Raw genomic sequence first — 27,128 nt, forward strand, 5'->3', positions numbered from 1 at the left:
GAAAACTAAACGCAGTGAATTTTTCATGGCCGTCCTTGGTGTGTGTTTGTGCCTCCGTCTCTTTCACTGTGTGTAGTGTTGTGTGTGTGTGTGTATGTGTGTGTGTATATGTGTGTGTGTGTCTGTGTGTGTGTGTGTGTGTGTGTGTGTGTGTGTGTGTGTGTGTGTGTGTGTGTGTGTGTGTATGTAGTCCAGATAAATAAAGCAGCTCTTGCATCATTTGAAACACAGACGGCACAGGGGGAGGTAAACCTTGGACGGCGGGGGTCCGGCTCGTTAGCATGCAGCTGCTAACGTAGCTCTGTCCGTCACGAAACTTTCATGGATAATTGGGTGTTATGAAGATTAATGCGCGTTAGTTTTATGGAGCCGCAGGAGGACAGCTCGAGACGGACACTCACCAGCTGTTAATTTAACAGAGCCGGCTCCATCATTGCTCACATCTCAAACACTCCTGCAGGAGCTGAACCAGGAGCTGAACCAGGAGCTGAACCAGGATCTGAACCATGGTCAGACCCAGGATCGGAACCTGACGGTGCTCCAGAGTAGATCTGCAGCTTACCCTCTCTGTGATTGAACACATGATTCAGGATCATTCTCTGTTACTCATACACACTCAGTGGGATCTCTTGTATAATAATGGACCCTGCACACAGGGTCAGTTGACCTGTAGAGTTCCTCCTGTTCTCAGTGAGAGCTGCTCATGATGAAGATCTGCAGGAGCGTAGATCAGGTGGATTGATCAGTTTCTGCTCCTTTTCAAACTTGTTTTGTTTTTCCCTCTTTAATAAGAACAAGACTTCCTTTTAAGTTTTATTTAAACTGTAGTTTAATGCAGAGTTTTATGTTCTCTCTTAGAGACTCCGTTTCTCTTTTAAAGGTTTTTATGTTCTTTCTTAAAGACAAGATTTTGCTCACTTTGTAAAAACACAACATGAGCAGAGCTATTCAGCTGTAATGATGGGATCAGACAGGAAGCTCACCTATCGTCCTGCTCTGTGCTCTCTCGTTCATCGGAGCAGGACCTCCAGACAGCTGGAGTCATGTGACCAAGGTTTTCCCGTGGTAATTACTGAATCAAGGATTCTCCTCCTCCTCTCTTCATCCATGTTGTCTTTATCGTCCTCTGAAAACCTCTGAGCTGTTGACTCCAGGCCTGGCTCCGCTCATCATGACGGTTTGTTGTGGATCCAGTGAAAGTTAACCCTTTGACTAGAAAATGAAACCTATCAGATCTGGAGCTGTGATGGAGCGGAGACGGATCTGGTGGAGTTTACCCGTTAGTCTTTTTAACTGTTGCTTAATATTTGCTTCTGTTCGATGAAAGTTTACACAGAAATCATGGAGTGAATAGTGTCCTGGTGCTGCAGCTCAAACCTGAAACTCTGACCTTATAAACAGTGGCGGTTCTAGACCAATTTTACTGGGGGGGCCAGGCTGGGGCCAAGGGTGTTGTCAGAGGGACACATTTAACCCTGACAAAAGAGACTGAGAAGGGCGAGGAACGGCTGAGAACAAACTGGCAAAACATCAGTGCATCCCTATATACTAGACATATATACTGTGTACTAGATCAAAATGCAGACTGACAGCAGCTGTTTGACTGTTTACACTCAGCATGAGTCCCTTAGCACTCTAAGGGACTGGAACCAAGTGGCACACGCATGTGTTCCGCCTGTAACATTGGCGCGATACAGAGGCTTTTTTTATTGTATAATATTTGTTTGGTGTGGAGGGGGGGGGGCACAGGGGGGATCCAGGTTCAGTTTTACAGGGGCACTGGCCCCTGTTGGCCCTTCCCCAGAACTGCCACTGCTTATAAATATGAGACTGATGAGTTTATCCACCTCTGTTGTTGTTGACAAAGTTGTTATTGAAAGTCTCGTCATGTAGGGTTCATCGACTGATCTTTAGCAGTGAAATGTTCTGCTTTGCTTCAAAATAAAGACTCACGACTCGGTCAGTAGTTGAGCTTCTGAAAGCTTTCTGATTCATGAAGCAGAGACGCTGCGTCAGAGATACTGAGGAAGGTTTTAAACTCCACTGCTGGTTGCCCATCACAGACTGACCCTGCAGACACACTGTGGATCCGTTCTAGTGGTTCAAATCTTCTTCAAAGTCTGCTTCAGTTTCAAACATGAAGACGTCCTCTCTTAACAGCTGTGGCTCGCTCTGTGTCCTCTGGGCCGCCGTAGACTTCATCGATCTCTCTTTGATATGAACAGGAGACTTTGAGTTTCACTCTGCTCTCTCGCTTCAACCTTTAAAAATAATTCTCCTGTGTTCATGGACGCTCTGGTTCTCTGGGAAACAACGAACAAGAGCAGAGTCTGCGTTTAATCTGACGTCAGGTCTCTCTCACACACACACATACACAGCTCTATGAAATATTTAAAGTTGTTCTCAGTTTAGGAGCGGCATTGTGGAGGTCATACAGGGTGCACGCTCTGCACGCTCTCAGATCAGGAGGACATGTTGATCTGAAGTCCTCTGTCTCCTCACGTGTCGTACAGTTTACATTTAGACCCATAATATTAATGCAGACTGAATTATTCAACAAGTACAGACACATGCTTTATTTACTGTGCTGTCTGTTAGTAAGTCAGGAATAATCATTTGAAGTCATCTCATGTCCCAGAATCCAGCTGACATCTCTGTGAAGTGTCTCCTGGTGGTCTCTGACATGGCTCTGCTCCTCCTGCCCTCACATCCATCAAATATTCAAACCTCTCTGCTCCCGCTCTGCTGCTTGGACACCTGAGCGCTCTGATCTGAGACCAGCTGAGCCTTCAGTATGACTGCCTCTGCATTTATTCCCAACCTGCAGCACCAACAGCCGGACTGTGACGGTGAATAATTCACAGAGATCAGCTTTCAAACACGGATACAGCTCGTAGGTCACCATGAGACCACGACGTGTCTTTAGACAGAGGCTCTGCTGAAATAATCATGTCCACCTCTCTGTGTGGTCACGTTACAAACTCTGAACCTGTTTGAATCAGGAGTCCACTTTAATACCTTAAACAAGTTCATATGTTTCTTAAGGTCACCTCTGCGTCTGTCAGTGTTTGCTTCGCCCCCTTGTATGCTGATTTAGAAATGCATCCTTTAAATGTTACTGACAGTGGCCCTCATTTATCAAACCTGTGTTAGAACGGAAACTGGGTGTACGATCATTTCCATGTACAGGTCGGCATTTATCAATCTGGACCAAGCGGCAACCCCCGGTCTCAAAATGTGAAGCCCATGGGGAAGTGTTAGAAACTGCAGTTCATCAAGCATCCGCTTGAGGCTGGCTGCAGAAACACAGGAAACCACATATAATGGACATAGTATCCGTGACGTCACCCATCTATTTCTGAACGATGTTTTGAAGCCAGTCGTCGGCAGGAGCCATATCAGAAATGCTGAACTCAACCTAACTGCTGTTGAGCTAGGGTCAGGTAAAGAGGCGGGCTTTGAGCCTCCTTGACTAAAAGCTACATTGTCCCCGCCTTTCAATCAAGTCAGTTGTGTCTCTAATAATGGAAAACTCGTGATCTTAATATCGTCGAAATTCCCGCTTTCTGAAAAAATTGACCCCCGTGCAGTGTGTGCCAATCGAGAAATGAGCTATCCAGACTGCACTCGTTTTTTGTACGAGGCTGTAAACATGTTTATTTCTGCATTAAAGATCGGCTTTTTTGAATTGGTGTGTATGCGGTTTCCGGTACTTCTGGAGCCAGCCTAAAGCGGACCCTCGATTAACTGCAGTTTTTAACACTTCCACATTGGCTTCAATTCTCACGGCCGGAGGTAGCCGCTTGGTCCTGATCCAGCAAGGGTTAATCCAGCCTCTCACTTTAACAGGATAGAAGGACGCTCATTACTTAGTGTGTGACCTTTGACCTTGTTGCCAGCTGGTCGCCCACACGTACGCGGTGAGGAGTGAGAGTGAGCAAGCAGCGTGCAGCTCTGGTGTCCCTTTCGGGGGATGTTTGCGATGACTGCTTCAGGTCTTCTGATGGTTTATCTCTTAAATTGGGAGCAGAGATCAAATTAAAAATGAAGAATTCATTTAAAAGTTGAAACAAAAACAAATCCTGGAGGATTCAGCGGTGACCGCCTCGGAGCTGATGACTGCTGACCTGAAGGATTTACAAATTATCTGCAGGACTCGGGTCAGCATACCTGCCTTTAACAGACGAAGAATAAAACTTCATCAGTGAGGAGGTCTGCTGTGTCTGAGCTGGTCCGCATGGTTTATTCAGTCAGTGGATCAAACAAGGTTTACCTTAAAACAATTGCAGCTTTAAACATGTTCAACGTGAGTCTAAAGTGCTTTAAGAAAGAAAAACACATGCAACCAGAGCGTATCAACAAACCGAGCCTCCCCTAAAGATGCAAAATCACGTTCATGCACACCTCAGAGATTTTCACGCGTGTCACTGATCACAAACTGTTTTAATACAACAGGGACATTTAGTTTGTATTATTTTCTGGCCAGGGCTGTGTTAGAGGAAGAGTTTCTCTGTGTTTCAGGTGAAACCATAAACTGATAATGGATGTAGTATCCATCAAGTCACCGATCTGTTTCTGAAGCGCTGTTTTGAAGCCAATCTTCGACAGAAGCCATATTGGAAATGCTGAACTCAACCTAACTGCTGTCGAGCTAGTGTGAGGTAAAGAGGCGGGCTTTGAGCATCCTCGCCAACAGCGACAGTGTTCCCGTCAATCAAGTCAGATGTGCCTCTTATAATGGATAACATGCAATCTTAATATCTTCTAAATTGCAGCTTTATGAAAACATTCACCCCCGTACAGTGTGTGCCCATCGAGCAATGAGCTATCTAGACTACACTCGTTTTTTTTTTACCAGGCTGTAAACATGTTTATTTCTGCTGCAAAGATCGTTTTCTTTGAATGTGTGTGTATGTGGTTTCCTGTGTTTCTGCAGCCAGCCTCAAGTGGACACTCGAGGAACTGCAGTTTTTAACACTTCCACATTGGCTTCAATTCTCACGGCCGGGGGTTTCCGCTTAGGTGAAACCAGCAGACGTCAGATCTAATGTGAGATGTTTCATTCCAGCTCTGGATCTTTTTCTTAACATAACTGAATCATTTTGTCATGTAAATTGTACAGAAAGAGAGTTTTGTTTAGTAGTAGCCACCAAAAGTACTTCTTCATTTTAAAGAATGCAAAGTTTGAAAGGCAGTATACATCTGAGCATTAAAGCTACTGTATGCAACTCTATTTCATTGATTGTTGAACCCGAGTCCTTTCTAACGCCTCATCACATCCTTTAAGAGTTAGTTTTTGGTAGAAGATGTGTTTGAGTTTGTAAATATGAAACATATGAAGCTCTACATGCTCACTCCTCTGATCACCTGGTCACATCTATCCAATAGTAGCACACCCCTATCATTAGCCTAGTGATGCTATCATTGTTGCTCTACCTCTGTTCATTCATGCCATGTTTATGTGTGACTAAGTTTCATCATCGCTAGGAGATGTTTTGCTTCTGACAGCCTTCATTCAATACAACATGAGGCTTTATGTTCTCATATCAACCTTTAGGACTCACTTTAACGCACTCTGAGATAAACATGTCAGCAGAAAACTGTAATAACTTCTGATCAGAGAGACTAAATCAGAGGATTAACAGAGGATGATGATAATACAGTAGAATTATGTCAACAAATATCTGTTAATTCCTTTAAAACACTTCACTGGCTTCCTCGGCTTTGACAGTCTCTCCCTCTGTGACAGACTTAGAGCTGTAAATCTTCCTCTGAGCTCCGGCTCCTCAGGGCCTGTGATAATAACACACTCTGCATCTTTGAATACGTCATGTGTCATATCTAGACTGTTACTTCATCATGTAGTGACACATGAAGACGCATAGCCGCTCACATCTGCAGCTTCACGCCGGTAGATGGCACCACTGCGCCGTCCTGTGGATCAGGCTCACAGACGCATCCACGTTGTTCCCACTGTTTGCCTTCGCTCTAGTTCCCCTCCCTCCCCCTGTCTCTATCTCTCTCTCCCTTCCTCTCTCTCTCCCTCCCTCTCCCTCTCTCTCTCGGCGTACAGTATTCTCCTCTCTATCTTCCACGAGCATCAGCGCTCTCTCCATCAGTCTCCGCGATTCGAGCGCTACTACGGCGCAAAGCATGGCATCTCTGCGCCCCGACACCCCGCTCCGCTCCTCTGCGCAGCTCTGCGTCTTTCTGCTGACCGCCTCGGCCTGGATGGCACTGCCGGGACCCGCGCGCTGTGACAGCGGGGCTCTAACCCGGCGCGGCGGTGAGGACCGTACATTTGACATGGGCGGCGGTGGCGGAGGCTCCCCGCCGGGCTTACCGACGGATGTTGACGAGGAAGCCGTCGGCGCGGAGAGCTCGCCCCGCTTCAGGAGGGCTCTGTCCCGGGATAAACAAATGTCTCTGCTCAGCAGTTCCTTCGTGCTCAAAGGAGATGCGACCCACAACCAGGCGATGGTCCACTGGACAGGAGAGAACAGCAGCGTAAGTAGCCGATCCCTGTCCTCGACACGTCCCGTCACGACCTGCTGGTTCGTGCACCATCCCCTGCATACACCTCCTTTTTCACCTTTCTCCATCCATCACTCCAGCCACAGCGCACAGCAGCAGAAAGTGTGCATTGTTCTGTGTGCAGGCTGCACGGTGGAGAGGTGGAGGCTGGCGGAGGTCTTTACGCATCCAGGTGGTCCAGGTGCTGCGCGCTGGATGCTGTCAGACTCCGGTCTTTGTTGAGAGAACAGGAGTTTGGAGCGTTTTCATGCACATAAGAGGTTCAGTGTTCCGCCTCAGTCTGCCATTACATCACTCTGAGGCTCAGGTTCACGCGCAGCTTTGTTGTTGTGTGTTTGCACGCGCTGCAGAGTGAAAGTTGTTATTAAAGCTCCTTTGTTTGAACCTTCATATTTAACTGCATTTTAATTAACACAGGCTCAGTCTGACTTATTGAACCCGTTTAATGGTCAATTAGAGACCCGGGGAAGGTCCCCTGACCCCACTTCGGGAACCACAATAATAAGCACTCCTGTGGTAACGCGCTGTGTGTTAACATGCAGGAGGAGTCCAAGGACGCGCCTGTGAGCGCACAACGCAGCGCGGCGTGGAGACGAGGAGCGCCCACTAAGCAGACTGCCACTGTGCGTGATTTAGTCACACAAAGCCATGACTGAAATATTGATGGAGCCTTTTTGTCCATGAATTTTGCAGTGCCTTGTTTATTCGTGCTTTGAAATGTAGTTGGGTCCCTGGTAGGAGAGTGGATGTAGTCTTCTTGTTATGCCTCATCTGTCAACGTCTGCTGGATTCAGGCTCTAAAGGAGACTTCAGACAGATGTTGTACCACTTTCACAAAAAAAGAAGTCTCTCTGGGATTCAGGAGAGCTGTCAGAGGGACTGAAATAGAACAATATGATACTGGAATCCAGTTTCTGTCCTCCTGAAGGAGAAGAATGTGTGTTCAATTGAAGCTGAATAAACTGAGACTGTATGAATATGATGGAGGTCTGTCCTGAGGGCCGGGTCAAGTGAGCTGAGCTCCTCTGTGTAAACAGGAGCGGTCTTTGTGATGGGTATTGACAGAGGCAGGAGGGGGTCGGCTGTTTGAATGGTGGTGTCTGGTGGGGACATCACTTGTACTCAGAGGCTTTCTGTCACAGTAACACATTGCTGTTTTCACCGCCTGGGCTGCAGGCGGCTCTGGAAGAAGAGAAACAACATGAGAGAGGAAAGATGAGTCCGAGCAGTGACCTGCAGACTTGCTCTGCTCTTATTGTTGGAGTTTGGTGACAGATTAGTCTGTAAATCTAAATGGTGACATGTGCAGGTATTGTGGATTTTATTGGTTTATTGACTGGCTGGATTTAAAGCTGCTAATAGAGGGCTCCTTCAGACTGAGGGTCCACACAGCAAGAGAGAGAGAGAGAGAGAGAGTTCAGGAGCTTTAAGTGTGGAGTTTTAAAACGTGTTGATGTAACAGAGATACAGATGAGGAGAGGATTATTATCAACATTAAGGAGTTTATAAGTTTCATATTTCAGACTGTGCAGCTTTAAAGTTTATCCTGATGTAAGACAAAAAAAAATCAGTTTTGGATAAATATTTATCAGAACAAAGGGTGGAGCCTCAGAGTGGGCGTGTCCCAGAGTTTGATTGACAGTTTAAACATCCTCTATGTTCCTCTGTTTCTGTCTTCATGCTGCTTTGCTTCTGTTGAGTGATTAATTAACTGTATGCATATATAACCAGGCTGTCATGTGCTCATGCATCTGTACATGTGCTACACACACAAAGACACACACACACACACACACACACACACACACACACACTGGTTTATGCAACAGCTGTTTTCACATTACCAAAAAAAACCTTTTGGATGCAGTTGAAGCTGCTTTGTGATTTCTGTGTTCCTGTTTTCCTCTGTGTTTCTTTCCTCTCACCAAACCAGCCCACAGTGTACCAAGAACATTCATTTAACATTTATTTCTGAAGCCACATATTCATAGTGAAACGCATCTCAGACATTAAAATCATAGAAGGATTTGATAAACATGTACAGGGTGAGGTCGGCACAGAGACAAACCTCCTCAACACAGGGAGCGCCCTAAAATAATACAGAGTGTATTCTAAGCTTCACACTCGTATGTCTGAAGCAAGCGGCAACCCCCTGATCTCAAAATATGAAGCCCATGGGGAAGTTTTCTAAACTGCAGTTCATCGAGCATCCGCTTGAGGCTGGCTGCAGAGACACTGAAAACTACATACACACCCATTCAAAGAAGACGATCTTTAAAGCAGAAATAAACATGTTTACAGCCTGGTAAAAAAAAACGGCTGGGGTCTATGTAGCTAATTTCTCTATCGGCACACATTGTACGGGGAGTGATTTTTTTCTGAGGCGACAGCTCAGAAGATATTAAGATTACGAGTTTTGCCCATTTAAGGAGATAACTGACTAGACTCCTGGACAGGAACACATAGCTGTTGGCGAGGAGGCTCAAACAGCTGTGTTCAGCATTACCAATATGATTCCGGTCGACGATTGGCTTCAAAACAGTGCTCAGGAACAGATGGGTGACGTCACGGCTACTACGTCCATTATTTATACAGTCTATGGTCTGAAGTGAACGTTGGTTTTCGTGTCATGACATGATTCGATCCATAACAGCAAATAAAACGAACAAACACCAAATTATATTTTACCTTTGTTGTGATGAAAAACTTCATTATTGATGACAAATTGGATTGAGACTGCAGCCTGAACTTGCTCGGCCTCTCCTGAGAACACGGCAGCTCACTCTGATAAGGTGAAGTATTTAAAACGTTTGAACCTTAAATAAAGTCGTTCACTCAGTGGACTCTGCCCTCTCTTTATCTAACTCACCTGACAGGTACCCATCCTCTCCCGAGGCTCTATTCATCTCAGGACTCCAGGTGGGACTCTCCTCTGGTTAGTTTGGGGTTGGTGTGTTCTCTGAAAGGTCATTCAGTCTCAGTTCATCCTGGCCTAATAAACACAGACGAACGGTGCCGTTCAGTTTCCCCTGAGCTGACGTTTATGAGCGCTGAGCAGATTGATGGCTGAGAGAAATCCTCCTCTCTCCTTTATTATTTCATCCTCCTGTCGTCTGAGAGTCAGCGTCTGATGAGAGGGTCAGCAGCACAGAGGACTCAAAGAGAGAAGTCTGTCTTTATTATGAGTCATAAATCTGAGGCTAATCACCTCCTCATTGCTCCGTCGCTGAGATAACTGAGGAGCTGCTCTCTGGCACATTTCCATCACTTACTCAGGATCAGAGTTTGTTCTTCAGCTCTGTGGTCAAAACGCTGTTATTGAAAACATCTCCAGCATCCTGCAGCAGCAGAGACGGGGACACACTTCACCTCAGCAGGCCTCCATCAGACGGTTTATGTGTGTGAGCCAAGCGGCAACCTCCGGTCTAAAAATATGAGTCCAATGCGGAAGTGTTAGAAGCTGCAGTTCATCGAGGATCCGCTTGAGGCTGGCTCCGGAAGTACCGGAAGTCACATACACATGAATGGGGAAAAGACGATCTTTGCAGCATTAATAAACATGGTTACAGCCTGCTACAAAAGATGAGTGTAGTCTGAATAGCTAATTTCTCGATGTCCTCTCACTGTGAGGGGGGTGAATTTTTTTTCTAATTCGGTAATTTAGAAGATATTGAGATTACTAGTCTTCCAATGAGAGGCACAGCTGCCTGCAGGAACACTGCAGCTGTTGGCTAGGAGGCTCAAAGCCCGCCTCTTTACGTCACACTGGCTCGACAGAAGCAATATGGCTGCCGCAGCCGATTGGTCTCAAAACAGCTCTTCAGAAACAGATGGGTGACGTCACGGATCCTACGTCCATATTTTTTACAGTCTATGGTGTGAGCGTAGAGGACTCAGAGAGCGGGCACGTATGGAGCTAATTCAGGAGATTTAAGGTGTGGATATCATTTGTTGTTGTGGATATGACAGAATTATCCATATTAACAGATGTCACCATGTTACTTAAGTTTTTGTTGAACACTCTCATCCTCTACTTTAAAATATTCATATTTTAGAGTGAAGTTTAGGTTTATATCGCTCTGTAGTTTGGACTCTATTCTTTGTCTGCTCACACAGAGACAGTTTCAATGTTTGTGCTGAGATGCTGACGGTTTCAGAGAAAGTGACACCAAACACGAGATGTTTACAACAATTAAGATATACAGACCTCAAAATCCTGCCCATCGAATCGAATCAACCCCACTCTTTATTTATAGATCACCTTTCATACATTTAAACATGCAGCCCAAGAGTTTCGTAAAAGAACAGAGACAGAAAATAGCAGCAAAAGGTAAAATGATAGACTAAAAATAGAGGAGAGGAAAATGAAATATGTAAAACTAAATTAAAACCATAACAATAAAATCAATAAAATAAGATCAGATAAATACCAGAAAAGTAAAATCAAATAACACAAAATAAGATTAATAGAATACAATAACAGAAAATAAAATAAAAGAATAAAATAAAATAACAGAAAATTAAATAACAGAATAAAATAAAAAATAAAAAATAAAAAATAGAAAGCATAAAATAAGATAGAATCAATTAAAAATAAATCAACATAAACAATAATAGAATAAAATAACATGATAGAAGATAGACTAAAATAGAACAATAGAATACAAAAATCAAATAGAAAAATAAATAAAATAAAATATCAAAATAACATTCAGTAAGATAGAATAAAGTAAAATAAGATCTAACAAAATAAAATAATTTTAAACAATTTTAATAGTAATAACACTAAAAACAACCTGATCCCAGTTTTAACATCCAGATGTAAAGTTCAGAGTTTAGGGGTATAAAAACAGAAAGCTGTCTCTCTTTGTTTTTGGGGGATTTTGGATTTTGGATTTTGGATTTGGAAAATCTTTTAAGGGACACATGAGGAACATTTAATAGGAATCACTCTGTTACCTTAGCTGGATTCATCACTCTGACCCAGCAGTGTCCTCCTTCAGTTCCCTCTTGTTTCAGCTAAATATTTGAATAAGTAAATCTTGAATCAGTCATCCACAGGTTTCAGGTTTTCATTCTGAGCTCAGTCTATGACTCAAACCTTTTACAGTAAAGTTCAGCAGAGCTCACCCTGATGACACACACACATGTAATCTTGTTTGAGAAACTCCCTCTGAGACTCCATTAAAAACATTCACTACTACTTCAAGCAGCTGAGTAGCATTAATACGAGCGTGTATCCGCTTTATTAGGATTTAAACCGTCTGACTGTTGTTCTCCTCTGGGATCATCTTAGTTGTCAACAAACAGTTATGTCATCAGCATCTCTTTAAACAGAAATCCTCCTCAGGGGGATTACACATGCAGAGTGTGTGTGGCTCATTTAAAGACTGCAGGTTTCAAGACATGACCCGAAAGTGGGATAAAATAAAAGAATGAGCAGTGGGTCAGAAACAAAACTGATGTCCTGAAGAGAGATGTATGGTCTCTCTTTGTTACCTCTCTGTGAACGAAGAGAGACGCTACCGCTCTCTTTTTTTGTTTAGAGATGTTTGAACAAAGAGAGAAAGGTTTTGTCTCTCTGAGCAAAGAGAGAGAGCAGTGAAAGGTCTCTTTTCTTGCCGTCTCTCTCTGAGCTGTTGACCAGCCTGAGGGGAGTTGTGCTCGTCCTCTATTTCTGTCTCCTCTGTGTGTGCGTTTTTGTGTTTGTGCGTTTGTGTGTGTGTGAGGAAACAGCTCCTACATTTAATACTGTTTGTCCATTTTGCGTGTATCGATTGTTTCATGCAGGGACAGATTGTATGCTCCACACACACCTTTTTTAAATGTGTAAGTGTGTGAGTAGTGGCCTCTGTGTGTGAGTGTGTGTGTGAGTGTGTGAGTGTGTGTGAGTGTGTGTGTGTGTGTGTGTGTGTGTGTGTGTGTGTGTGTGTGTGTGTGTGTGTGTGTGTGTGTGTGTGTGTGTGTGTGTGTGTGTGTGTGTGTGTGTGTGTGTGTGTGTGTGTGCTGGTCCCTGCAGGCCTGTCCCACAGTAGCCTAAGTGATTAATGAGCGGCAAAAGGGCCGCTGACAGTCCACACTCTCCCCCCACCCGCCGCTCCACCAGGGAATTGTGGGTAAATCCTGCCACTTCCTGGTTTAAGAGCCTCCTGGGTGGGAATAGATTCAAGTAGAAGAACTCAGGATTTACAGACTCATGAATGTTGGAGGGTTTAGAGCATTACAATAACATGAGAGTGCATCACAACCTCTTCATCCAGCGTGTGCGTGCATTAGTCGCTGTGACCTTGGTGGAAGACAACGGCCCATTTAAAAACCCAAACAGCTTAACGCGACATGGGGAAGTGAATATTACTGAAACAACATGCTCTCAGGCTTCAAATTCAATAACTAGATTTGCATGCTAACATCAGCTGAGGGGAGCACAGAGCAGGTTTTAATGATATCTGCTTCTTTTCTGATGACGTGTTTTCATGCTTGGCAGCAGGACTGTGGTGCCTCCTGAAATAATTCACAACAACACAAGACGGTCCTGATGTGTTTACGTACGCAGCTTCACACACTGCTTTATGAGACCAGACCGGGAGGTTTTAAAGTGAAGTTTTGGCATTTTTGTCTATATTGATAGGACAGTGGAAGAGAGACAGCAAGTGTGAGGAGTAGAGAGCAAGGGAAGATTAGCAGAAGAGAGCCGTGGCCCTGAGTGAAACCAGAGGACCAAAGCCTTGTACAGGGGGCACTGCTGGGCCTCCTGCACCCCTTGTACTTACAGTTGTTTTAAGGTAGATGCAAACACCACTGTGTCAACTTGCTCTTAATATGTGCAGCAATATAGTCCTGTACAAATTTCAATAAGTAAAGAATGTTGTGTCATCCTATCTTAACTTACTGTAACGTACTGTAATGTAAAGTACTGTAACCGAATGTAAAGCAAAGTACCATAACGTAGATTACGTAATACATTCTACCATAACCTGAAGTACTATAACGTAAAGTACTTTAACATAAAGTACTGTTACGTGATGTAAAATATTATAAGTAACGTAATAAAAAGTATTGTAACGTTAAGTAACGTAATGTAAAAGTACCGTAACGTAATGAAATGCACCGTGAAGTACCATAACCTAATGTGACGTAAAGTACTGTAACGTAAGGTACTGTCATGTATTGTAAGATACTCTTAAGTACTGCAATGCAATGTGACTTAAAGTGCTGTAGCATAAGGAACTGTTACGTATTGTAACATACTCTAAAGTACTGTAACGCAATGTGACTTAACATAACAAACTGTGACGCAATGTAAAGTGCCATAACGTTATTCAATGCAAAGTACTGTGAGGTATTGGAACGTACTGTCAAGTACCGTTACATAATTTACCATAACATACCATAATGTAACATGGAGTACTGTAATGTAATGTTCCGTAAGGCACCGTAATGTTATATAGTGTAGTGTAACCTACTTAACGTAACGTAACATGTCTTGTCCTCATCTCATTCCTTAAGGTATCGTATCAACTTGTATTGTCATATAATATAAATTTGTTACAACGTATCGTATTGTACCATATTGTACTGTGACGTGAGTCGTATCATATTAATTCATTTTAGTGTCATATTTCACCTTATTGTAACATCTTATTTTAAAATACTATATGGTAAAAGTGGTATCTGTTGTTGCATCATACTGTATCCTACATCACCACATTATACCTTATTTCACCTTATTTTACTTCTCCATAAAAAGTTGTGTTGAATCAACTTGTATCGTATCACATTGTAGTTTTATTTGATCCTTATTGTTTTGCAAATTTAATAAGAAACCATGGAATAGTTAATATATTGAAAAAAAGACGCCTGTTTTGTGGCAGCAGAGGAAGGCTAATGGTCGCTGAGATAATCCTGTGGGTTTACCGTGAGATAAAATAATAGTAATCTATATGTAAATGTTAGAGTGACAAATGAGGCATCATCTTTACAGACACCAGAGACCCCATCAGAGGTGTGGTGAAGGTTCTTCTGTTCTTTGTCTCCTCAAACTTTCAGACCATCAGACTCTCTGAACACTGAAACAGAAAGGACAACGTCTGACTGACACACCAACACCTGCACCTATTGTTCTCTGTCAGTCTGCTACAGCATCACTACACCTATACTCAGGGTTCCCACGCGTCCTGGAAAACCTGGAAAACCTGGAAAACAGTTGACCAGTTTTCCAGTACTGGAAAACACCTGGAAAATTGGAGAAAAAGTAAAATGTCCTGGAAAATCACATATAGTCCTGGAAAATTATTCCAACATGGCTGCGTGCGACCTGACCCGATTAACAAAACACATCCCCATTCATTGAAAGTTGAGTGCATGCTGTGCTCGAAAAGACAGCGACACTGCACAACTTTTTTCACATCATTTCTCCTTCACTTCATAATCATGCATTCACAGAAAACGGGGGTACATTGTTTATGTTTTATGGTACATTAACCTTGTGGAGTGCTCTTTTGATTCAAAGAGTCTTATATTTAAGTTAAGCCCGGAGTCGGGCAGAGAGCTTGGGGGTCTGTGCCTCACAACTTTCTCTGCAGACTGAGAGCTCAATTACCGTACTCTAGCTCAGTTGTTCTCAAAGCGGGGTCCTGGGACCCCTGGGGGTCCGCGAACCATAGCGTGGGGGTCCATGAAATAATTTGAATACATTTCTTGTAAATCATAAAATTGTGCTGTCATTACAAAACAGCATATACACCATTGTTATGATACCATTTGGTGGCTCGAAGGGATATGTGAGTCTTGCTACTGTTAATTTTCTGAAAGCGTTTAAGATCAATTACTTGAAAAGTATAAATGCTGTCATGTTGAGTCCACAAGGAATGAAATGACCCTCTGTTTTAAAGTATACAAGTGGTATTTACTTGATTCAAATTGAAGTGTTATCTGTTTATCACTATGGTACAGGTCTGAAGTATTTACATTGATAAGTTTTACAATACAAATAGTTCCAAGGGCAACTAAGAGTGCAAATGCTAGTAAGCATGTGCTTTAGTGATGGGAAGTTCGGCTCTTGTCAGAGAGCCGGCTCTTTTGACTCGGCTCCCAAAGAAGAGCCTTAACTTTGCAAAAACTAATGGTTTGTATGTTGAAAACCCTTTTACGCACTGTGTTTTTATGAGAAGACTTATAATTGCCCAATTTTGTGCATTAATTCTGTTACAAAACCATTCTCACCCTGATCCTAGGGTTAGGGTTGTCATTAGGGTTAGGGTTAGGGTTGTGATTAGGGTTAGGGTTAGAATTAGGATTAGGGTTAGGATTAGGACTAGGGTTAGGATTAGGGTTAGGGTTATGATTAGGTTTAGGGTTAGGATTAGGGTTAGGGTAAGGGTTGTGATAAGGGTTAGGGATGTGATTAGAGTTAGGGTTATGATTAGGATTAGGGTTAGAATAAGGATTAGGGTTAGGTTTAGGGATAGTGTTAGGATTAGGGTTATGATTAGGGTTAGGGTTAGGGTTTTGATTAACATTAGGTTTAGGGATAGTGTTAGGGTTAAGGTTGTGATTAGGGTTAGGGTTATGATTAGGGTTAGGGTAAGGATTAGGGTTAGGGTTAGGATTGGGGTTAGGGATATGATTAGGATTAGGGTTAGGAGTAGGGTTAGGGTTAGGATTAGGGTTAGGGTTAGGATTAGGGTTAGGGTTATGATTAGGGTTAGAGTTAGGATTAGGATTAGGGTTAGGGTTATGGTTAGGGTTAGGATTAGGGTTATGATTAGGGTTAGGATTAGGGTTAGGATTAGGGTTAGGGTTAGGATTAGGATTAGGGTTAGGGTTAGGGTTAGAACCAGAACTAAATTTAAGCAAACAGAACTGGAACCAAAATCATGCAAACCAAAGAACGAACCAGAACCGAACCAGAACCGAACCAGAACTGAACCAGTACCGAACCAGAACCGAACCAGAACCAAACCAGAACTGAACCCGAACCAGAACCATACCAGAACCGAACAAGATTCCAACCAGAACCGAACTCAAATAAACAGATCCAGAACCAAACTCAAGCAAACAGAACCAGAACCAACTCACGCAAACCGAACCAGAACCAAACTCAAGCAAGCAGAACCAGAACCAAACTCATGCAAACCGAACCAGAACCGAGCCAGAACCGAACCAGACCCGAACCAGACCCGAACCAGAACCGAACCAGAACTGTACCAGAACTGAACCAGAACCGAACCAAAACCGTACCAGAACCGAACCAGAACCGAACCAGAACCGAACCAGAATCAGAACCATACCAGAACCATACCAGAACCATACCAGAACCGAATCAGAACCGAACCAGAACCAGAACCATACCAGAACCGAACCAGAACTGAACCAGAACCGAACCAGAACCGAACTCAAGTAAACAGATCCAGAACCAAACTCAAGCAAACAGAACCAGATCCAAACTCAAGCAAACAGAACCAGAACCAACTCACGCAATCCGAACCAGAACCAAACTCAAACAAATAGAACCAGAACCAAACTCAATCAAACAGAACCAGAACCAACTCAAGTAAACAGAAACAGAACAAACTCAAGCAAACAGAACCAGAACCAAACAGGAGCAAACATTATTAACGTCCTCAGGTTAGCATTGAGAAAAATCAGATACCTCAGCTTGGATGGGCTGATCCGATTTCTCCTCTCAGTGAGTATTTGCCCGGTCTTCAAGAAGACTCTCTCTGGAGGAACAGATGTAGCCAGGATACACAGCCTCTCCTCCATCACCTGTATCCTATATCCTCACATGTGATTGGCTGCATGGCCGCCATGATGACCAATCAAAACAAAGTTCTGCTGTGAGCAGAGCAGGGGCTGAGCACTGTGAGAGCTAAGCAGCGAAAGGAAAAAAATGGGAGCTGGCTCTCTCACGATGCGAGACGGCTCTTCTGATTCACTATAAAGCATCGGCTCTCAGTGCCGCAGCTTTTGATCATGACACATCACTAATGTGCTTAATCTGTGTTACAATTATGAGGGGGCCTTGGACAACATTCTCACCTGTAAGGGGTCCCTAGCACCAAAACGTTTGAGAACCCCTGTTCTAGCTAGTAGGAGTGCAAACTCCCGATAGTGAAAACAAACGGAACAAAAGAGTGACACAGCTGCACAGAAACTCCACGTTGTAGACATGGCTGATCATAATAGACATCACCATGCAGGAAGACAGTTTACATTTTTTAAACCTCTGAGAGATCTTCAAATACAGAGTGTGTCTTTACACCGGTGCGATTTTTTCCGAGTTTACGGTAACTGAAATAAAAAAATGTGACATTTGCTTTGTTTTATATCGACCACTTAGCAGGATTAATATCAGGATTAAGCAGGTATATTTTGAGTCTGAGTTGAGTTGAGAAACATTTGTGGCCATTTTTGTCATTCAGTTCTATTTAGGTCATTAAAGCACTGATCCTCTGATCATTATTATTATTTAATTATTTCAGTAAGGCAGCTTCCTGATTCCTTTGCTGACTCTTTTGTTTTTTTCTTAGGTCATTTTATATTTTTTGAGAAAAGAGAAAGCTGAGATGAGATGTTGCCCATCATTGTTACTTGGTTGCACTAATAAAGTGAAGTGCTATACATCTGTGGTTGCATTATTCTATTATCAATTTGCCATAATTTTTAAGAATGTAAGAGATGATTTCATTGATAGCCATAGACTACATGTCTTTCAATGTAGACTTCCACTGAGAAGAACATATTAGACTATTTAGGAACTAAATTAGGAGCTAAATTTAGACTGTCATACCAGCTTGATCATCAATGAAAATGTCCTGGAAATGTCCTGGAAAATGATCTCTGGAAACGAGTGGGAACCCTGTATACTGTATATATCCTGTGTGTGTGTGTGTGTGTGTGTGTGTGTGTGTGTGTGTGTGTGTGTGTGTGTGTGTGTGTGTGTGTGTGTGTGTGTGTGTGTGACACATGTCATCTCCATAGAGATACTTCAGAGCGCTGATCTCAGAGTAGCTGCTCACACATCATCAGTCTCAACATGTCAGTCATCACCTTCCTCTTCCTCTTCCTCCGTTCCTGGCGTCGGGTTCCTCTGTAAAGAATATCATGCGTTACAACCTTCTACCCTCCTCCCTCACACCATCCCCTCAGGTTACCGTGCCAACACCACCTTCAGATCGCAGCATCGTATCAGACAATTAGGTCGGAGGATTATCCGCCTGCAGCGAACATCTAATCTAAACACTGGATGAATTTAAATCGAGTGTTTAGAGGGAACCTTAATGTTTTATAATCAGGTGCTGGCCTTTGTTTGCATGGGAAATCATGCCTTCTGCAGGTGCACACAGACGCACACACACATTTAATCTGTAACAATAGAGCCTGCCTTCCTCTCTCTCTCCTGTCACACACACACACTCAAACTCTCTCTCTCTCTGGGTCTCCAGGGTTCTGACTTAATGTGAAAGGCATTTGTTCACGCTTCACATCCTGAGCAGACAGTCGGTTCGGCCCCTGGTTGTTCTGCGGTGGAAATTGTTTGCACATGTGAGGGGAGCTCTCTGCTCGTTTATCTTGTCTGTCCTCGTTCATCCTGCTTAAGAAGACACTCCAGAACCCACACTGTAAATCATGGGGCTTGTTTGTGCTGTCTCCTGCTCTCCTTTTAATCCAACGCCTGCTGCGTCTCCAAATTATAAACTACAGGACAGTTACAACTCGCCTTAGAAACCAGGACAGAGTATCTCCTCCACATCAGGGCTCTTTACTTCCTGTCATGGATTACAATGATTGATTTATCTCTGGGATCTGGAAATATTTAGCAGTTTCTGAATACTGAAAGTGTGGAGGGACTGAACCACTGCTGCATCAGCATCCCTGTGAACTGAAGGGTTCTGTAAAGGCCAGGTTCTTTGTAGGGTCGCTATTTATGAGACTAAACCTTGGCTGCAGATTATTGAGATTATTCTTTATTCTGTTTCATGCAGAATTTTATAAGAAGGCAGGAACAGAGTCCGCTGGAGCTGCCCGTCCTGGTTCACTGCTGCTGTTTGATGAGGGGGTTTTTGTTTTGTCTTTGAGCTTCATTATATAAACTGTGAGTAACATGAGACATGTTTGATTTAATCTGAATACAAAGATCAGAGAAGTTTTACCCAGAGTGAAATCCTCATAACTTACACCCCAGCGATAATGAAGTTTAACAGTCTGCACACAAACATGAAATGTGAGCCATGTTTGTTGACTCTGAGCTCAAACAGTCCTGACTGAATCTAAATGGACTCATCCTGTCCGATCCGTGGGTCGAGACAACAAGACCAGCAATCTGAGAGAAACATTAAAAAGAGCTCATCCAGCAATCAGATCCTCATCCAAATCCTCTCTCTGGAGCAGTATCAGCTCTGACACTTGGGAGAACGTTGTGTGTGTCCTGCTTCCTAAAGTGTCCTCCCGGCTTCCCGACGAGACCTCTCTGCTTCCCGACGAGATCTCTCTGCTTCCTAACGAGACCTCTCTGCTTCCTAATGTGTCCTCTTCGCTTTCTAACGACACCTCTCTGCTTCTTCTGCTTCCTAACGTGTCCTCTGTGATTCCTAACGTGTCCACTATGCTTCTTAATGTGTCCTTCTCACTTCCTAATGTGTTCTCCATGCTTTCTCTGCTTCTTAACGTATCCTTCTTGCTTCCTAACATGTCCTCTCCACTCCCTAATGTGTCCTCTCCGCTTCCTAACGTGTCCTATCTGCTTCCTAACGTGTCCTCTCTGCCTCCCAAAATGTCCTCCTTGCTTCCTCAAGTGTCCACTTTGCCTCCTAATGTGTCCTCCCAACTTCCTAATGTATCTTCCTTGTTTCCTAAAGTGTCCTGTCTGCTTTCTAAAGTGTCCTTTCTGCTTCTTAAGTGTCCACTCTGCTTTCTAACGTGTCCTCTCTGCCTCCTAACGTGTCCTCCTTGTTTCCTAAAGTGTCCTCTCTGCCTCCTGATGTGTCCACTCTGCTACCTAACGTGTCCTCTCTGCTTCCTAATGAGTCCTCTCCACTTTCTAATGTGTCCTCTTTGCTTTCTAACGTGACCTCTCTGCTTCTTAAGGGACCTTCCTGCTTCCTAATGTGTCTTTCTTGCTTCCTAACCTGTCCTGTATGCTTCCTCTGCTTCCTAACCTGTCCTGTATGCTTCCTCTGCTTCCTAACCTGTCCTGTATGCTTCCTCTGCTTCCTAACCTGTCCTGTATGCTTCCTCTGCTTCCTAACCTGTCCTGTATGCTTCCTCTGCTTCCTAACCTGTCCTGTATGCATCCTCTGCTTCCTAACCTGTCCTGTATGCTTCCTCTGCTTCCTAACCTGTCCTGTATGCTTCCTAACGTTGCCTCTTTGCTTTCTAACGTGTCCTCTTAGCTTGGAGAAGGTGAAATTCTGAGGCAGGATGACTCAGTATAAAAGTGTATGTTTGTGTATGTGTGTGTGTGTGTGTGTATGCGTGCATGCGTGCGTGCGTGCATGTGTGCATGTGTATTTATGTGTGTGTGTGTGTGTGCATGTGTGCGTGTGTGTGTGTTTGTGTGGTTGTGGTGGAGCCGGGGGGTACTAGTTACTTAGCAACAGCCAAAACAAGCACTTGGCAGAGCGTGGCTCACCAGAAAGTCCCTCATCTGTTTGAACATGGCAAGAATCCTCCAAACTTTATCTCCTTTGTTACGGTGCACAAACAGTCCCAGCATGTGTTTATTGTTGTTCTAGTTTTGTCCTCACAAACCCAGAGGTCCCTGTTGTTCCGTGTTCGCCTATTCTTCTGAAGCAGTTTGGCTGTCATGGTAAAAAGTTCCTCTTTGTGCTGCCCTGGTAACCAGCACTGAGTCCTGTTGGGTCCTCCAGTGGTTTGGTTCATGATCTGAATTCAGATCGGTCTCTCCTCTCAGGTCCTGCATGTCTCATGTTCAGCTCTGCAGGAATATATCAGACAGTCTGAGACGGTGAGGCAGGACGATGAGTCAACGTACCAGGAAGAAGGGGATGAATGAACCTCAGTCTGAGCGACCCTCGTGTGTTTACACATATTTATTATTCTGCCATGGTTACTCTCACCTGACCGTTTACCTGTCTGTCCAACCAGGACCAAGATATTTAAATATAGGTGAATATCCTGCTGCTCTCTGTTTTTGAATAACTCTATTTGGAGTGGGTTGTTATGCAAATTAGGAACCTGACAGAGTGAGCAGGACCCTGATGATAAATGGAGGGGTCTTAAACAACTAAAAAATACTCCCTCTGACTCCATGCTCCATAATTTTTCCATGGTCAGCTTCTTTATTAAGACAAATAAACACCAATCCTCTCCTTCTTCTCTTTGACATTGACTCACTTTTAAACGGATCTGTTCAGTTACATTCTATTCTGTTTTGATCTGTTCCATTCCATTCTATTCTGCTTTGATCTGTTCCATTTCATTCTATTCTGCTTTGATCTGTTCCATTTCATTCTATTCTTCTTTGATCTGTCCCATTCCATTCTTTTCTATTCTTCTTTGTTCTGTCCCATTCCATTCCATTCAATTCAATTCTATTCTGCTTTGATGTGTTTTTACCACAGTGTCAACAGGGAGAGGCGGAATTAGACTGTAGTTTATGTGATTTGATAAGACATGTGATCAGGTTGTCCATAGCAGAGGTAAACTCAGGACCAAATCTCTCCTCATCCACAAATATATCTTTAATTTGAATAAAGTGGAACAAACTCAGAGAGTCTTGAGAGAATGAAACATTTAATCTCCTCTTTGAGTCTTCAGCTCTCCCCTCAGGTTAAACTCTGCTCAGAGAACTTCTTTTAATGTACAGTAGGATGAAATCCACCAGGCGTCTTGTATCATCAGGATGCTTCTGGTTTCTAAGATTTAAAAGGTGTGTTGTTTGTTTTGTGCGTCTCTGGGTGTTGAGTCCTCGCTCATCATAACACCAAAGTTTCTGTAACTGCAGACATCAGACCTGAAATAGAGCTGAGGAGAGTTCAGCTGATGGTAACATATGCAGATACATACAGGCTGTGTTTGGCTCCAGGAAGAGGCTTTGTGTGTGTGTGTGTGTGTGTGTGTGTGTGTGTGTGTGTGTGTGTGTGTGTGTGTGTGTGTGTGTGTGTGTGTGTGTGTGCGCGTGCGTGCGTGCGTGCGTGCGTGCGTGCGTGCGTGCGTGCGTGTGTTTGAGGGGGTGGTGTGAAATGTGTTCTCGCCTGCCTGCAGCTACTATAGGAGCATTGGGAAAGCTCTGCCTATGGAGTCCCTGTGAGAGTTGTGAAATACGCCTCAGCAGGGTTCCTCCAGTGTTTCACCTTCACAGGAACACGTTTACAGATTGGCTCTTCTTCCTCTCCATCTCTCTCTCTCTCTCTCTCTCTCTCTCTCTCTCTCTCTCTCTCTCTCTCTCTGCGTACCTTCTCTCACGTAGTCCGACTTAAGCCAATTGCACATCAGCAGCATGAGTCCTTCCACGCAGGGCAGAGACGAGGCGACAGGCAGTCTGTGGTTATGATGGCTGAGGAAACACAGAGTTAACACATTTTATATTTATTAACGTGTCTGTGATCTGATGTCAGATTATTTAAAGAGCACACCACAGTGACTCTAATTTTAACCATTAATGATGGAGCCAGAAAACGAATGTGAAACCTTGAACAGGAGCATTTGGACTGAAGTCTAACGACACCATCTGCTCTGACTTCAGTTGGCTGATAGATCTAATGCATTGATTTCTGTGACTTTCAGCCTTGTGATTGCAAACTTTGTCCGTATGGCTGTACTTCATTTAAATATGATCATCACAGAGGATGCATGAGCTCCTGCAGCTGCTCTGACTCTCCTGCAGATGAATAAAGTTTCCACATGCATTTTAGGGGACGCGTCATGCACATAGACTGTATAAATAATGGACGTAGTGATGTCACCCATCTGTTCCTGAAGCACTGTTTTGAAGCCATTCGTCAGTGGGTGTCATATTGGAAATGCTGAACTCAACCCAATGTCTGTGGAGCTAGTGTGAGGTAAAGAGGCGGGCTTTGAGCCTCCTCACTAGCAGCTACAGTGTTCCCGCCTGTCAATTAAGTCAGCCACGCCCTTATTTGGGAAAAACTTGTAACTTTAATACCTTAAAAAACAACATGTATTATAAATTCACCCTTGTACAATGTGTGCCGATAGAGAAATTAGCTATTCAGACTAAAATGTTTCTTGAACCAGGCTGTAAACATGTTTATTCTGCTGTAAAGATCATCTTTGTTGAATGGGTGTGTATGTGGTTTCTAGTGTTTCTGCAGTCAGCCTCAAGTGGACACTCAAGGAACTGCAGCTTTTAACACTTCTGCATCAGCTTCGTAATTGTAGATCGGAGGATTTTGCATAAAACAGTCTCCTGTGTAGTTTTCAGGAGGTCTGTTTCATCGTGTTAACGTTGTTGATGAGCTCTTCTTCCTGCAGTGATCGCTGCATTGATCCGTTTCAGCAGTATCCAGGGAGAACTTTCCTCACTGTTGTAAATGTTTTAAGTTAATGACCCTCGTTCCTGCTGATTAAGAGGAACATGTTTTTAAAGTTGTAGTCGTTCGTGTTCCCGGCCGACTGGAGTTTGTCTTGGATCAGAAACTTAGAACTCAGAAACAGGACTGACGTGCTCGGCTGCTGTGCCAACCTCACACACACCCCCACACACTCACCTCCACACACACACAAAGGCCACTCCAAGCAGTAAAGTGAGAATTAGCATGTGTTGACGGACGTGAAGCTTGCCAGTAATAATTCTTGTCCTTGGAAAAAGAAGAGTGCTTGTGAGTCATGTTGATAGCAATTAGAGCAGCGGTGTGTCAGGGGAGCCGGTGACGGAGAGGGTGAGTGTGTGGGAGGAGAGAAGGAAACAAGGGAGGAAAAAGGAGAAGCATAACTCCACACTCAAGCTTTTCATCTTCACATGTTCGCCCGGGTGGGTTTTAACAAATCAGCTGTCAGAGTCAGTCGATGTTTCACACGAAGGAGACGTGGACGAGTGATCTGACTCTGGAACAACGTCACTTACTTTGCTCCCTCTCTCTTTCTCTTTCTCTCTGTTTTCTTTGAGCTTCATTGAAAGCAGGCGTGAGACTGTGAGCAGGAATAAAGATGCAAAGCAGTGACAAATTGAGTTATTGTTTGGAGTGCTGCTTGTCACAAACGTTGCATCAGGTGGATTCAGCCCTCAGCAGGGAAAAGAGAGAGAGAGAGAGAGAGAGAGAGAGAGAGAGAGAGAGAGAGAGAGAGAGAGAGAGAGAGAGAGAGAGAGAGAGAGAGAGAGAGAGAGAGAGAGAGAGAGAGAGAGAGAGAGAGAGAGAGAGAGAGAGAGAGAGAGAGAGAGAGAGAGAGAGAGATGAGGTGTCAGTCAGCCACACTAAGACAGTAACTGAAACAGACTGATGTAGTCTCTACTTCATGTTAAAGGGATAATCATGGCGTTAACATGCAGGTTAGGAATGAACATGTGAGCAATTCAGGTATGGATGTGTCCTCTAAAGAGAAGAGAAGGCCTCAGGCTCTAACAGGGTAGAGGATTAGAAGAGATTACATTTTCTTTATGGAAGAATAAAACATTAGGAAATGCAAATGAGAGATAAAAGAATGAACGGAGAGGGATGGAGAGAATCAGGACGATGGTCGCAGGCTGCAGCAAAGAGAAACTACAAGAAGCAAAGTTTGAAAACATGTTTGCATCACACGGTCATCCGTTTTGTAGGTATAAACCATCAGATAGATGTAAACTGTGACCTGTTGGTGGTGCTAGATGAGATGTCAGAGTATGAACACATTAATAAGGATTTATTATCAGGCCATCAATGATATCTGAAGCTAACGTTAGACTATGTGGTAATGTCAGAGAGGTTTGAGTCTGAATCAGAGTTGGACAGAGTTTGTAGGCTGTTCCCAGTTATTGCGTGAACCACTACCTATCAGAAACAACACGTCAAACCAAGTCTGTGTTAGACTCTTAAGAGTTCCTCGAAACAGCCTGTTTCAAGTCAACCAGGTGTTAGAAAGGACGAAACCACACGCTGCCCTGTAGGTCCGTTGGTGACGTTGAAGGTTTTCTGTGACTAAGAGGCTTCTCATGATCTGGGATGACACACCTAAATCATCGTGATCTTTTTTAATTTTTAATTTTATTTTAAAGATATGTTTTTTGGGGCATTTTCACCTTTAATGTATAGTACAGGAAATATGGGGAGAAGAGAGAGGGGGAGGATATGTAGCAAATGGTCAAGGCTGGAATCGAACCTGCGACCTCTGCGATGAAGGCTATAGCTTCTGTATACGAGTGTGCTTAGACCGCTAGGCCAACGGTGCCCCAAAATCATCATGATCTTAACCAACATTTTTAACAAGCTGCAGATCAAGGATCTGTTGTGTCTCAGTAACTGTGCTGCTTGAAGGGGCTTACAAATGAAAACACAACAGCAGTTCAGAAAAGAAATAAAAGTCACATCTCAGGCACCTGCTCTGCAGCCTCTTAGGTCAGGTATGACTGTTAGTATCTGGTGGCTAGTTTTAGCTTGACTCAGTTCCTCATGATGGTCTTGTGATAGTCCAGAGTACACTAAAACACTCACTAAACACACTCTCAGTCTCACATCTCTCCTCTCTCAGTCTCTTTGTTCACCTCTGTGTGACTCTGCTTGTGCTTTCGTCTGTGGTTAGAATAATCCATTGTCCGTCCTGCTGCTGCTCCTCGTCCTCCTCTATGGATGAACCGGCCTGTTTGTTTTTACAATTGGACTTTTTTCCCTCCTTTCTCCTGCTGATAAAGAAAGAGAGAGCAGGATGGAGGAGTGTAGGAGCCTCTTTGGAATAAGGTGTGTAAACACAGGCAGTGCATCACTCAGGTAATGAGATTCTCCTCTCTGCTTATATCCAGAGCCCCTCCGCACCTGAGGAGGACAAACAAACCCCCTCCCTCTGCTCCCTTTCATGTACACACACTTTCACTCCTCCCTTCTTGCCTCTCCTCCCCCTGAACATGGACAGGCTGTTTGTATGTAAATCTGTCTCTTGGAAGACGCTGGTTGACAGGAGCCAGAGGAGGTTTAGAGCTGCTGAGGTGAACAGGACTCCAGCAGGGCGACGGAGGCCTGCGAACACAGAGCCTGTTTGGCCTTTTTGAAAAATTGATTGTGTGTATTGAACAACAGGCCTGACTGGTTCTCTCTTTCTGTGGTTAATCCTCTTTTTCATTATCATCCTTTTCTTTTCATTCGCCTCTGAAAAACAGCTTAGCTCCAAACGCTGTGCGAAACACTCACCCGTTTCCGGAGCGTGGTGTTTCCTTTTCTTTCTCGGGGAAAGATCTGTAAAGCTGCTTTAGTTAAGAAGTCTGAGTTGTTGTGTGGGATGATTGTAGGCCATTGTTGGACATGCCTGTGTCTCTGTGGTGATGTCTTTGTGATGTAATGCTTAGAGACTTCTGCAGCATTATGTTTCTGCAGTTTGAGTAATCCAATCAGTGAGTCTGCTGCACGTCGAGTCACAACGCTGCGTCAGCCTGATAGTTTGATTCTCTTCTTTGACAGCTCTGTGAACATCACCTCTTACATAAC

General features: G+C 43.8%; 1 protein-coding gene across 3 annotated transcripts in view; it reads left to right on the plus strand.

Annotated features, from left to right (window-relative positions):
• Positions 1-5,981: 5,981 nt before the first annotated feature.
• Positions 5,982-27,128, plus strand: part of sorcs2 (sortilin-related VPS10 domain containing receptor 2) — a 361,633-nt gene continuing 340,486 nt past the window's right edge. The window contains exon 1 of one of the 3 annotated variants that reach the window (XM_034676218.1): positions 5,982-6,507. In XM_034676218.1, coding sequence (XP_034532109.1) covers positions 6,154-6,507 — 354 coding nt within the window. In that variant the 5' untranslated portion in view covers positions 5,982-6,153. The remainder of the gene's footprint in view (positions 6,508-27,128) is intronic. The other 2 variants (XM_034676219.1, XM_034676217.1) reach the window with 2 other exon arrangements.

Source organism: Notolabrus celidotus, chromosome 23, assembly GCF_009762535.1.
Source record: "Notolabrus celidotus isolate fNotCel1 chromosome 23, fNotCel1.pri, whole genome shotgun sequence".
Classification (NCBI taxonomy): Eukaryota; Metazoa; Chordata; class Actinopteri; order Labriformes; family Labridae; genus Notolabrus; species Notolabrus celidotus.